General features: G+C 39.5%; 1 protein-coding gene across 1 annotated transcript; it reads right to left on the bottom strand.

Moving 5' to 3' along the window:
* Positions 1-6,063: 6,063 nt before the first annotated feature.
* On the bottom strand, positions 6,064-13,356 carry c1h11orf24 (chromosome 1 C11orf24 homolog). Its single transcript, XM_030775190.1, has 4 exons — positions 13,180-13,356; positions 11,458-11,657; positions 8,001-8,129; positions 6,064-7,909 (listed from the first exon to the last, which is right to left on the bottom strand). Exons 2-4 carry the CDS (start codon positions 11,570-11,572, stop codon positions 7,026-7,028), a joined length of 1,128 nt encoding a protein of 375 aa, XP_030631050.1. The 5' UTR covers positions 11,573-11,657; positions 13,180-13,356; the 3' UTR covers positions 6,064-7,025.
* Positions 13,357-13,960: the final 604 nt, after the last annotated feature.

Genomic DNA, 13,960 nt, shown 5'->3' with positions numbered 1-13,960 from the left:
TTTATATATTTTTGTCTTGATTTTTTTCTCCAACAAGGCTCTTGTGTCTTTCATCATGTTGTAAAGAATGCGTCAGAGCATTTCTCCCAAGTTTTGCAGAACTGGTCCGATATGATTACCCTTGACCAAGTGTTTCCCAACTGCAGAAATGTCAAGTGAAAGCATGACGTCCATTCTTGGAAAAAAAGCACCCAAACATTTCCCTGCATCACATATTTTGTGTGTCTATACGTAGTTCCATGTCAACACACACACACAGTGGAATGACTTACACATAAAACATTTTCCTACCAGAACATTTAGGGATGTCTCTCTTATGAAAACCTTCTTTTAAACAGGTCCTCGCTGGTATTGCTTTTGTATTGACTCTCTCTATCTCAATACCTTCATCAGCTTTGAAGACATATTCACCTGATGCACATTCACAGCTCAAGATTGTCTGGTTCTTTAGTAGTTCAGTGTTAATCTTTCCTTTTGTCTCTTTCGAACTCACCCCCTTTTTTTCTACAGGCTTTTGCTTAACGTGCAATTTACCTGTTGTACTAGCTTTTAGATGTCTCAGTAACAAACGCTCTTGCGTGGTATTTGACTGACCCAGTCCTTAGTCATTTCTGGCCTCAGTTTGACCAGTATTCAGATGGCCTTTCCTTTGTCCATTCACATTATGGAATAGTGCAAGTCAAATGTCTCCTGAAATCAGATTTTTATTTACATACATTTCCCAAATGACGATTGACATTCATTGATACAGTATCAGATATTCATGTAACTCTAAAAAAGTTGTGTCTTTCTGTATCAGTTCCTCTCTTGATCCTTTACATAAACACAGCCCTTCACCACAGTGATGTCGTAACATGTCAGACTCAAGCGGACCATATTCACATGAATTTGCTACTTTGTTTGACTTTAGCTGTGTCTGCGTTCTTTGTCTGAACCTGTGTCATCCTAAAACACACAGCCCATTTTACATCATACTCTGCTTTAGCCATCAAACAACCAGAAAAAAAAAATAAGACCTCATCCCTATCGTGTTTTTCTCAGTGAGTCCCCTCTTCCAAGGAGGCAAAGCTATGTGATCACCATGGCGATTCCTAACAGTTTTTAGCTCATATTTCAAAGATTGTAACTCCACATCGATTGCAAAAATACTTATAGCTTAGTGTTTACGATCAAGACATTGTGCTTATGAATAAAGGAGACAAGGTTCTTCCTCTGATTTCTTTTTCTGAATGTACAAAATTTAAGGGAGTTCTTTAGTCATTTGTGAGCTTAAATTTCAGCAACACTGGTCAAAGCAAATCTCTCACAGAAGGGCACACGGTCATTACATGGTACAGCATGAAATATGACATCCCTCTAGAAATTCCAATTCTTAATTACCATTTGTTTGTAGTTTTTAAAGCTTCATAGAATATTTTAAAGATTTAGTTTCATAAAAAGGCCTATAGTTGACTCTCAGAGGTGCTGTCTAGATATAAAAGTTAAATGGAAGAGTACAAGTCAAAGTGAAATCTGGGAGAAAAAGAAAAATGTTTGATAAGCTTGCCCCGTATCTGTTCAGGTCTGGAAAACTGAACCTGTAGGTCACTGCAAAAGAGCTGCAGAAATGTCTGCCTGACACTGGGATGGAACTCACAATTTTACAACACAGCAGTCCTCACCCAACAGTGATGTGAGTCGTCAGAGAGAAGCGGTTTCTGCAGCCTCAACGAAAACGTGACTGTCGACATTATGTGAACGGAAATCTTAATAAATGCGAAGCTTTTTAGGACAAAAGGCTTTGGACCAATGAGGTGAAAATGTAACTGTTGAGCCACAGCCACAGCAAATAAGTGTGGAGAAAAAAACATGTGAAGAAAAGAACACCCCCCCCCGCCCTACACACATACACATACACATACACATACACACACACAAACACAGACACACACCAATATTAAGTACATGGCGTGATCTATTGTGCCCTGGGGTTGTATGGCAAACAGTAGCACAATAAATACTGTGTCTGTGGTTGGATCGCAAACATGCAGTGTCTGCATGGAAACCTGAGAATTTTTCCAAGCTGGAAGATCTCAGCAAAGAGGAGCGAGAAAATATCCAAAAAAGTATGAAAAGAAAGACCCTTAGTTGACAGCAGCTTCCAGTTTGGGAGGTGTTATGTCTTTTAAAAGGTGTTTGCTGAGTACTAGCTTTAATAATAACTGCCCAAAATTTCTGTCACATTCACTTCTAAAAAATGCAGACAAATTGAAATGATACATTAGAATTTACAGGCAATCATGTTTAGAATACAGAGACTAGATCAGTCTCTGTTCAGTGAGAGATTCCGTCGTCATCTCTCTCTCTCTCTCTCTCTCTCTCTCTCTCTCTCTCTCTCTTTCTCTCTCTTTCTCTCTGTCACTCACTCACTCTCTCCCTCTTTCTGTCACTCACTATATATATAGTATATATATGGATAGAGAGACAGATAGATAGATAGATAGACATGCAAAAAACTACATCATAGACATTAAATTAAGGATGGAATTAATTTCTAAGCACATCTTAATCTGTTCTAATCCATCTTTAGGAGTGTCAGCCTTTTACCTCACTTACTTGGTCTTCTGGAAACAAATAAAGCATCAGTCTTCAGCCTTAGTCTACGGGTCTTTAGACTCTAGACCTCTCTCCTGCTGTTTGAGGTGGACAGCTGTGACATCACTCAGCATTCTGTTCTTGTTACAGGCACATTACAGGTTTCTGCATTCAATATGTTGTGTATGTGGCAGCCAGAGGAGACTGGGCATTTGTCAGAGTCAAGTTTTACAGATTGTTACAATATTTATATTGCTAACATATTCCTTCATGAACTTTTTTGGAAGACCATTTGAAGTGTCTATCCATTCATTGAATACAAAACTGGCACAAAAGTGGAACATATGAAATGTATTTACCATCAGCTCTCATGCAATTCTATAAGATAGTCAAACCACAAACATCTCATGTAACTACAATACCTTGATATCATTCATGTGACAGTCTAGCCCCAAACACGTTTCCACATCTTTGAAAACTCAGCTAGAAAATCATGCTCTTCAAAAATGTAACATGGAAAAAGATAGATAATCACTTAAAAAGGCAGTGAAACAACAGCAGTGCGCAATATTGAAAATACTTTGTTGTGCAACCTGTGCACGTGGTATATAATTAAAGATATAGGAGGCTCCAAATAGGCTTCAAAGAAGTTCTCTGTTCTTTAAAATGTTTTAAACCCTGTAATATTACAGAATAATAATTTTCTTCTGCAAAGAGTGTAAATTTTGTTTTCTCCCTTAACTGCTCACTCTTGAGTATGCAGTATTTCTGCATCAGAAATTTACTATATGCAAGTTGTTATGCAGATGTTGAGTTCTGAGAGATTTTCAAGAAAAAGATAACAACGGCATTGCTGAAGCTTTGATTGGTTAAGAGCTGGGATTTACGGGTGAAACTATATTCAACTTAATCTACTCTGGAGGAGGTTAGGTGTGGAGCATAACTTACCACAACGTTACACCCAGTTAAAAAATGAACCACTTTTGCAACACAAATAACTCTGAGCTGAATCCAAAGTTAGCTTGCTAACGTGTGAATTCTGTTTTGTACTACACACCTATGTGGTTGCACCAAATCATTTGTGATGGGCAGCGGTACGGATAGGATCATGGAATGGATCCAAACACCTTTATGGCAAAAAAAGCCCCCCTTAGCAGAATGTCACTCACAAATACACCACCACAAATACACATTTGTCATTCATAAGTACACTTCCACAAATACACATTCTTCTGAACTCATCACTTTATGTAAGTATATCAGACTTTGACTGAGTGAACAAAACAAGTCTAAATTCCATGAAGTTAGCATCATCCTTAAATGGTTCCAGTAGAATTTGTAGGAGGGCATTGGTGTTGTATCCAAAGGTTAATCAGACATAGATGGCCCAGAATGCAGAATGTCATGAAAAATATCACGGATTTACGACTGTATACTACAAACAAAGGTGCTGTGGTAAATACCAGTTCAAACCGGTTAGCCAAAAAGACAAAGCAGCCCCAAACTCCAATTGCTACATTTACTCCGTGTTAGAGCTGAGGCATTTTAAGGGACATCTCCAATCATCAGCTGGAAGTAAACCCCCGTTGTGAAGGGAACAGTAAGTCACTGCATAGTTACAGAGTATCCATGTATCCAAAGTCCTCCTGGGTGACTGGTGTACAAAGATGCTGAATATCTGCTCTTGACTGAGTGACTTAAGGAATTTGTCAGTTTAACAGTTGCATTAGCTGGTTGCCAAAGCCTTGTAGCTATCAAGGCTTGTGAAATTGTAAAGTTATCCTGAAAATCTGTGAAAATACTGCTCTTCTATGAAAATGACTTGACACCTTTGACTTCCACTTCTAAATTTCTCCCGGTTTTGCCCTCATTTGAGAGGTGGAGAGGTATCATTTACAGCCAATCACATCCAAAAATGAGTGCTTCAGAGTGGTGAAATGGATTATATGAGCAAAATCCCACAAAAACATAATTCTAATGATAAAACTGAATTTTGCCCCTTTTCATATGACAGAAGGTGCTATAAACAAAAGGGGGTTAAAGCCAAAGATCTGGCGGAGAGAGAAAGTGAGTGCTTGGGTTGAACGCTAAGGTGCTCCAACTGGCCTGAGATCCAGAGTAAAAGTAGAAGCATATGGTGAACACAGTGCGTGTGAGCAAGACAGGCAGTAATTCCCTGCCCAGAGAAATATGCTGTAATGAAACCTGTTTTTTACAGTCACCTGTGCAGCACAGCCCCAGGCATTTCCTTTGATCCAGCGGACTCTGTCCACAAATAAAAAAATCTGTTGGCCTTAATCACTTTTTAAATATTGGACTTGGGAGCACTAAGCATTGTAAATGTGAGAGATACTTCTCACTGCATCACAGATGCTGTGTGAAACAGGGTCGTTTAAAAGAAAAAGTTAAGAGCAACATCATGTAAAACAGCTTAGCACTAAACCCCTCGGTAGCGATCTCTTGCTAGATATGCTGTCGATATTACACGTGGATCCTTCAAAGGCTACGTTTTCCTGTACCGCTCTCACGTACGTTTTGGATCCCCCCTTTAAACAAGCAGTACAATCAGAGGCGCTCTGCCAAATAAGTTAATTATACGTCAGAGAAAACAGCACTATGAGGAATAGCCTATAAATACACACGTCTGGCCTTGGAAACGTTATTGGGCACGAGGAGTCCTGCCAAATGAAGCAGGATTTGAAATTTATGTTAGTCTCCTAAAATCCCACTTTTTGACAACGCTATGAGGTAGAGAAATGTGTATTTATATGCCAAAATAAATGAATGAAAAATAAATAAATAAATGATTGAGAAATTCTGTGGGCTATGAACCTCCCCTTGAGGACCACAGTATGGGGAACAGGATGAAGTATGGCGTAACAGTTGCTTAAGCAAAGACCTTTTCATAGTCAAGAGGTCAGGTCTAAGTTTCACAACCTCAAACTTCTCCACGGTGTGAACGACCATGCCAGACTTTAAGCGGCGTACAATGTGACTTTAATGGAAAACACGTTTAGCTTAATGGGTTTTTTTTGTTGTTGTTGTTTTTTTTCCCAGGAAACAATGCTTTTTCCCTGGTGTGTGTCGTAAAGGTGTGGTACTACCTCCCTCCGCTTCCAGACTCGTTATTTTCCTCTTCGCCAATTAAACAGCCAGATCCTTGAAAACTTTACTGAGAGACAGTGCTTCACATCACATATTTCCAGGGAGCAATTATTGTACCACAGATGTGGTTTGTTTACGCATGCCACCTTGTTTACACCAATGGCTGATTGATACATTCCTCAAATAAAGCACTTTTTACCCATGGGAAGACTAACATGCATCAACTTACTAATGCCTCAGGAACGGTGGAGGAATGGATTGCTGTGCATTCTACAAATGGTATTATGCTCCATCACAGATAACACTAGAATAACAGATAAATGAACATCTGGTTGAGACTTGTATTGTTAAAATAAACAAATAAATAAATAACATTCTGTTCATTCTTTATTGATGGTTTTTGTAGCAAAGTACAATTTATTCGGTTTTTTTTTTTTCTTCCTGTCTGTTTAACAGTGCATTAGTAAGACTCACTGACTTAGGTTGGCACATAGCAGGCTATCACACCTGCATCCTCAAAACACTGGGAACAGAAAGGCTCATTATTTTATAATGAAATGCTTGATCCCAGAAAGAAGTTCATAATGGCTGAAAAATTCCCTTGGCTTTACATTAATGTGCTTCAGTGCCACAGTGACTGTTTTGGCATCCGTTCTTAACCCGACAAGCGGAATGGTTAAAAATAAAAGAGAAAAAGAAAAGCTGGTGATAACGAAAGTTAAAGGCATTCATTCTGTAATCGTCTTTTCTTGAACATTCCTGAACAACTCTTAAAAACAAACAAACAAAAAATCAATATAAAAAATTAAAAAAAAAACAAATGAAAAAGGCCATTAGTGCAACCTAATCATTAGCTGCAGACGAAAAGAAGAGAAACACAAATGACATAACTGAGTGTTTACAAATATTGCACTACAAATCCCATGAAATGACATTCCTTGTACAAAAAAAAAAAATGCTGGAGGTTTTAGTTAATACTAAGGCTTTAGTCCCATGTGCCAAGTACAAAGTGGAAGCTTAATCTGCATAGAAAAAGATGCACATCATCAAAAGGACAAGTGCACGTACACACGTGAACGTGCACACATAGAAGACTTGACTTGTGGACTAGACTTGGCCCATATCCTTGTAAGACAGTACAGTCCAAAAGAGGCCTCCATGCCCCTGTAGGATCTTCACTCGTAGTTAGCTGAGTAAATACCTTGAGAAATATTAAACCAAGCAGAGACAAGGGGCTGTATATCACTGTTATGGCCTACAGCCTCTCAGCCACGTTTGAGAGAAAAAAAAGAAAAAAGAGAGAGAGGAATATTTTCCATGTTGAAATATAAACCATATTCTAACCGTTACACTCCTGAATCGGAGTACATTCCGTTGATGAGATAGTCTACCTGTGTGTAGTCCTTCTTCTTGTAACTCTCATAGGCTTGTGTGACAAAAAGAACCACAGTGACCACAAAGAAGAGGAGGCCAAACAACAGCAGTGCCAACAGGGTGCTGGTGTCAATCAGACGACTGGTCAGAGGGCCTGCAGCAGCATCTATTGAGGTTTTGTTGGTCTTGCCGTGGTCCCCCGGCAAGGTGCCCCCAGTCACTGAGCTGTTCCCTTCATCTGGAGATTTGGAGGTCTTCTGCACGGTTGGTGCTGTTGTTGGCATTGTCTTGGGAACTGAGGACATGCTAGAGGCGGTAGTAGGTAATTTAGGTGATGTTGTTATGGAAGAGTTTGGTGGTGCTGTCTGGGCTGTTGATGCTGTTGTTCTACTGGTTATGGCTGGGATGGTTGTTGGTATGGCGGTTGTCGGTATGGTGGTTGGGGTGGTTGTCAGTATGGCGGTTGTCGGTATGGCGGTTGTCGGTATGGTGCGTGTATTTTGCTTGAGAGTAGTGGCTGGTACGGTCTTTGCTGGTGTGGTGGATGTATTTTCCTTGGCAGCAGTGGTTGGTATGGTCGTTGTTGATGTTTTGGTTATTGGTACGGTGGTTTTATTTTGCATTTTTGTAGTCGCTGTGGTTACGGTTTTCTTCACTGTCACTTTTGAATCTAACGGTTCAGCAGTTGTCTGGTACACAGTAGCTGCTGGCACCGCTGTGGTGGGATGCAAAGTGCTATGGTTTCCAACATCCACTGTAGCTGTAACATGTGATGTCTGGCTTGCCACTATAGCAGCCAAGCTGCTTGTCAGAAGACTCTTGGTGGTACTTGGTGGTTTCTCAGCACTATCCAACTCTGAGGATTGAAAAAGAAGAAGCCTTGAGTACATTGAGTAGTGCAGGTTTTGTTTTAGTTGTGAAACCATTATTAATAGAGTTCCACGTACCTCGTTTCGTTCTTGAAAGCTCATCAAGAGAGATGTTTTTACAGGAAGCATTACCGTGGCAGTGTTTGAGGATACAGATGAATTTTTCGGAGGGAGAGAGAACTTCATCACAGTTTTTGTTGGCAGCACCTAAAGAGCACACCACAAAGAGCAAGTCTAGCACAAAAGGGAGAGTGAGGTTTTGTGAACCATCAATCTTTTTTTTTTTCCTTTCTTTTTTGTACCTTCTGAATACCTTATGCATGTGAAGAGCAAATGAAAATGTACCTTCTCTTTTCTTTCAAATGTATTTGGTAAATTGGTGGTATCTTATAAAGTATTACTGTAAGCTGAGTACATTCCAATGACATTAATAAGAGGAGTAAGCTAAGTGAACAATAGGGGTTTTTGCTACAGTAACATGCTTAGAGATAGCAGTCATGCATTCAGTACTGCCTGAAACCATTTGTTTTAGGACCACAACTCTTCAGGTTTCCTTTTTATTTTCAAAAGGTGCTCTGTTCACACATTCCATTTTACTCCCCAAAAGACACGTAAAATCAACAATTAATCTACCATTTCGCGAAGAAAGCAACCGTAAAACCACAGTGGACAGACTAAGTTCTTTCTGCATTTTAAGCAAGTTCACACCAAGGGTTTCCAGTAAGATGTTTTATAGTATCTCCCACCAATCCAGCAATCAAAAGAAAAAAAAAAAAAAAGAAAGTTAAGAAAATAAACAAAGCTGATCTGCTACTCCTCATTTTTAGCTGTCATCACGGGGGCCCAGGAGCTCCCCGAATGCTCATTATTCAATACTGGGCTGTATTTCTTCATCTGCGCTTTCCTCAAGCAACAGCGGGAGAAAAACAGGCCCTGCTTATGGCTCCTGCTTTGAACCATTCCTGAGACCACATGCTAGTTACAGCACACCTCAGACTCCTCCACAACCTTTCCCTCTCTCTCTCTCTGACACACTCACACTCTCACACACACACATACACTCTCTCTCTTGCACAGACTCACACGCACACTCTCTCTCAAGCACACACTCACACACACGCGCCCACACACACACACACACACACTCACACTTTCCCAGCATCCGGGCTGATGGGGAAAACAGGTGGGGGTTAGAGGGAGAACAAAACAAAACAAATTATTTAAAAAAAAGGCTCTAACCAGGGGGCTCTGTAGGTGATGCCACTTTAACAAATCCTCTTGCTTTTCTTTACGGCAAAGGAATTTAATCACACCATATTTAACAAATTCAGGTGATTAAACAAGGAAGCTCCAAACTGTAAAAAGGAAATCGTGGTTAATCATAGTTCCATAGTGGTAAACTAATTGGATGAGCAGATGTTCTGTGTTTTTTTTCCCTCTTCAGAACGATTCTCCAGCTGTTCTAAATGGTCCAGGAGAAAAGTGAGGAACGGAGGGAAGAAGGAAGGGAAACAGTTTAAAATGGCAGAATACTAGGTCCCTTTCCTCTAAGATAACCACAGATCACCGCTGTTGTTTGGTGAGGAGTTTCAAAAGTGTCAAAAACCCACTCAATTAAGTGCTGAAATGTTGAATGATTATGTATCTCTTTTTCCACACAACCAAAACTGTATCCTTCCAGACAGACTGCAATTCCAAATTTACTTTCCTTTCCCATCCTATACTGTCATCTGAGCAAAACCAAAGAGCCATATCGAAAAACTATACCTGATGCATGCGCGCGTGTGTGTGAGAAAGAGCGAGACTGAGAGTGTGTTTATGCAAGTGTGCGTGTTTTTGGGGTGGGGTTGGAGCAAGCATCTACCACGGAGAACACGGGGCCCAAATGCTCCTCCTGTGAAAACTAGGAGTAGGAAAAGTGCCTTTGGGTCGTATCTGCTATCTGTGTGTGTACTGAGAGATGTTCAGGTAATTCAGTCTGCAACAGCGTGTGTGGCGAAAAGGCATCACTGTGTGATTTCATTAAACAAAAAAAAAAAAAAAAGAAAGAAGAAAAGAAATAAAAGGAAAGCATGTCTTGACAGAGACTGGGGAGAGAGAGAGAGAGAGAGAGAGAGAGAGAGAGATACAGCTCACCAGCACAGTGCCAGACTCCTGAGTAACACAGCCAGGCCCAAACATTCCTTTCATCTTAAATCTGAAACACATGGCCCCCTTTGAGGAATACATGTCCGTCAAGTCAAAGATGTGATTTAAAAAAAAAAACAAAAAAAAACACACACACACACACACACATATGGCTTTAGTTTTGAAAAAATATGATATTCTGCAGGCTCCACGTTCTCCTGTTTTATCAAGAGATTGCTAGCTATCTGGTTATTTTTCATCCTTTTTTGAAAAAAAAAATTGGTTTTGATCTTGAAATCATTCTTGCAGAAGCAAGCCAAGGTTAGAGAAATACAAAAAAATGACCTAGTTAAAAAAAAAACCCTATTAAAAAGGTTTTAAGCAAGACCTTCCTATGATCAGAAGAAAAGTCAAAAGATGTGTGGAATTAATTTGTTTGAAAATGAACTAAACATGGTATGCGTTACTATCCCCTGGTATACCTTTAGATAACTGAGGAGTATAGCCCCTACATATTAAAATGTCCAACAAACTGAGGTATTTAAAAGGCCTAATAAAAAATAGAATCCCCAAAAGACTGCCAATAACCACCCTCTCTGTGGATCTATCAACCTACAGATACAGCATCGCAGCATCCCAACCCATGAAAACAGGTTAATTCCAGAGTTCACAACCGTCTGTAAATTTACAGACACTGTTACAAAGAAACTAAATACGAACCTATTCAAAAATCCATCCATAAAAATGATGCCTGTATGACTGCCCATAAAAATACTTCATAAAAGCATGAAACTGTATATATAAATATACAGTGACTGCCAAAAGTTTGGGGACACCTTGCCTTTTTTTCTTTTTTTTTTTTTTGTAATTTTCTGAGCAGGGTTTGATTTTCTCTGTTACGTCTCAATTATTGAAAAAAAAATACTACAAAAGATTTTGTTAATCTAGAACAGCTATTTATTAATACTTAATAAATACTAGCTATACTTATGCACTACTCAGCCTCATGTTCATCAAAGTGTCCTCCATGGTACGAAGAGTAGGTTTGGACAGTTTTCTGTTTTCCAAACTGTTGTTAAAAGCACATACTAAATGTTTTTTGCTGCAAAGGTGCTTTAACAAACTGAGAGGTAAACACTAATGAGTGGTGACATCATAATGAGGTTATAAAACAGGTAAGCTATATCATTATTCCCAAGAGTATTTTGTCAGTTGTTCCTTATGTAGTAGTGTAGTTTTTGCATAGAAAAATGGAAAGACCTAAACAGATAACAGATTTCAGAAGTTGCCAATACACACAGACAAATATATACATACATACACACACATATATATATGTGTGTGTGTGTGTATACATATACATAGTACCTCCGCTTCATTATTAATGGCCAGGGTTATTCAGACTTACACATAGCACAGTCCTGAAGGTCTTGGATGGCCTGCGATGACACTGGGTGTGCCAGACATGGTAACACGAGGGCCCACAGGATGGACAGTTGGGCCAGGAGATTTTGGATGTTCATGATGAGAGGAACCCTAGAGGAAAGCAGGAGCTGGACTGCAGTCACAATGAGACAGGAGGAGGCAGCACCATCACATCCGCAGCATCTGAGGAACAAACAATGAGAGAAAGTCTCAACTGCTACATCTCATTAAATGCACCTTCTAGTTTCCCCTGTGTTACATTCAGTTATGTTCTTTTATTAAATTGCTGAACATAAAGGAGTAAATAGAGCCAAGAACTTTTTGTATAACAATCACACATTAGGTAACGATTATACTTGAAAAATAAAGCAAATAAATGTTTCTTGTTTTAAAAATGTAGCTGCAGCTGCAGAGCTACAAATTTAAGTTATTCCTTAAGGTACTGAACCCAAGACAGGTACCCTCTGCTCCAAGAGTGACTCAATGGCTCCACTTAGTGTCAATCCTGAGAACTACAAGGCAGGGAAACGGTAGAAAACTGATGTGTCAGAGTAGCCATGGCCTCTGGGTTAATGACACGCTAGTGAATTTGAATTAACAAACCAACCAAACAGATTTTTAAAATGTAGGGACAACATATTTATGACATCACTGACATATGCTTTAATTTTACATGGGTTAGTATCTGACAGCACTTAATCAGAAAGCACCAGTTTATTATGCTTAAACACAAAGCAAAGCCTTTTACGACTCCACTGATACAAAACACTATTCACAGCGGAATCTGAGAGGTTTCTGAATTGAGGAAGTAGTTGGAGAAGAATTAACAGGTAGAGCTTGCCAAATGAAACACAATATAAGCAACCCTGTAAGGCCTACGTGTTACATCCCTTGCTATAAACTAATTAAAAATTAGAATTTGACCTAAATCAGTCAGTGCTATTAAGTTGGAGGAAGTAACAAAATGTACAAAACAAACAAAAAAAAGGATACACGTTTCACGTAGGCACTGATACCTTGACACGCCCTATGGACTTTTAGGACTGGGAGTTTACTGATATGCCTTTAGCGCAAACATTGCTGTAGCACACGCCACAACAATGCAGGATATCCTGTGAGTGTTTCTGTAGCTCAACCCCCTGAGACCGCATCTTAACAACCTTTACCTTGGCTGCTATGTACCACTACAGCGAAATGTACTATTCACTGATGTTTGATGGCAGAAAATAATTTTTCCGGTATGTGTAACGGCCACACTATAAGGATGCCACTTAGCTCCCCCAACGACGTAACGTCGCGGTTGTAAACATTTCAATACAGCCTACTGAATAATACATCAAATGGAAAGTTCAATAAGCTTCCTAACACGCGTGGAAAGAGCGCATTACTGGAATCCAATCTGAGGCCACAAACTGATAATACGCTGCCAGACATTTTCAGTCTTGCAAAGTCATTTGTTGAAAAATTGTGTATGACATTTGCTTTTAACTTTGCTACTTAAGTGTAGTAACTTTAACTGTACTTAATTTATGCGTCAGTGAAAAATACAACTAATGATTCTGACGGGTTAGGATCTCATCTAATAAAATCTACTTGCAACGATGTCATAACTGCGCCCAATTTTCAGTTAACTGGTATGCATAAAATCACATCTAGTATTTGCTATCACTTTTGAAAACGTCCCGACGAAAATCTGTGAACTTACCAAGAAAGATAATAAGACTGGAAAATCCACTATAGGCTTAGAGTATCCTCGTATTACCAAAACCACGCTTGTAAAACAAAAGCTGTTAGCTAGTTAGTTTTGTATCTAGATGTCCAGGGTTTTCGAAGTTTCCTACAAGGTTCCACGTTCACGTTATTACATTATTGTTGAGGTGTACAGCGGTTTCCTAACTGTTTGATGTTGCCACAGCGGAGGTTGACGCCACTTCCCTAGTATGTCTGTTCACTTCCAGGTGACGTTTAAACCAAAAGTCCTTCACTTAGGTTGTCCAAGAAGTGAACCGCGTATTAGTTATAACTGTTACATTAAGACTAGCCGATAAGACTGTCATATTTGATTAAAAAATGCATGAACCCACTAGAAATTCTGTCTCTGTAAAGAACATAGAAACACAGTCAAACAGAGGAAATGAACAGAAACACTGAAATCACATGTAACGGATCCCAGTGATCATACGAAATTTAGGGCCTCTAAATCAGTGGTTCTCAACTCCAGCTCTGAGGGCCTCCTGTCCTGCACGTCTTTGTTTTAACTCTTCATTATCACAGTTAATTGAGCTAATCAAGGGCTTGATGATTAATTGATCAGTGAAATCAGATGTGTCAGTCCTGAGCTCAGGAGTGTTAAAACATAGACGTGCAGCAGTGGGCCCTCAAGACTGGAGCTGAGAACCACTGCTCTAAATGTTACTCTTGGATTAACGTGACGGACTTTTAATGTGACAGACGTATCTTTGTGTTCCGGATGTATATTGTGCCTC

The sequence above is a fragment of the Chanos chanos genome, chromosome 1, assembly GCF_902362185.1.
Source record: "Chanos chanos chromosome 1, fChaCha1.1, whole genome shotgun sequence".
In the NCBI taxonomy this organism is placed as follows: domain Eukaryota; kingdom Metazoa; phylum Chordata; class Actinopteri; order Gonorynchiformes; family Chanidae; genus Chanos; species Chanos chanos.
This window is presented reverse-complemented; position numbering and strand designations above follow the sequence as displayed.

Bases quoted from the DNA above. Each gene is read 5' to 3' on its own strand.
- c1h11orf24 (XM_030775190.1), bottom strand. From the start codon at position 11,572: ATGAACATCCAAAATCTCCTGGCCCAACTGTCCATCCTGTGGGCCCTC. The intron at 8,130-11,457 runs GTAAGTCTGAAT...TGTGCTCTTTAG, and splicing joins CCTTCAGGACTGTGCTATGT to GTGCTGCCAACAAAAACTGT. The intron at 7,910-8,000 runs GTACGTGGAACT...TTCAATCCTCAG, and splicing joins GCTTTCAAGAACGAAACGAG to AGTTGGATAGTGCTGAGAAA.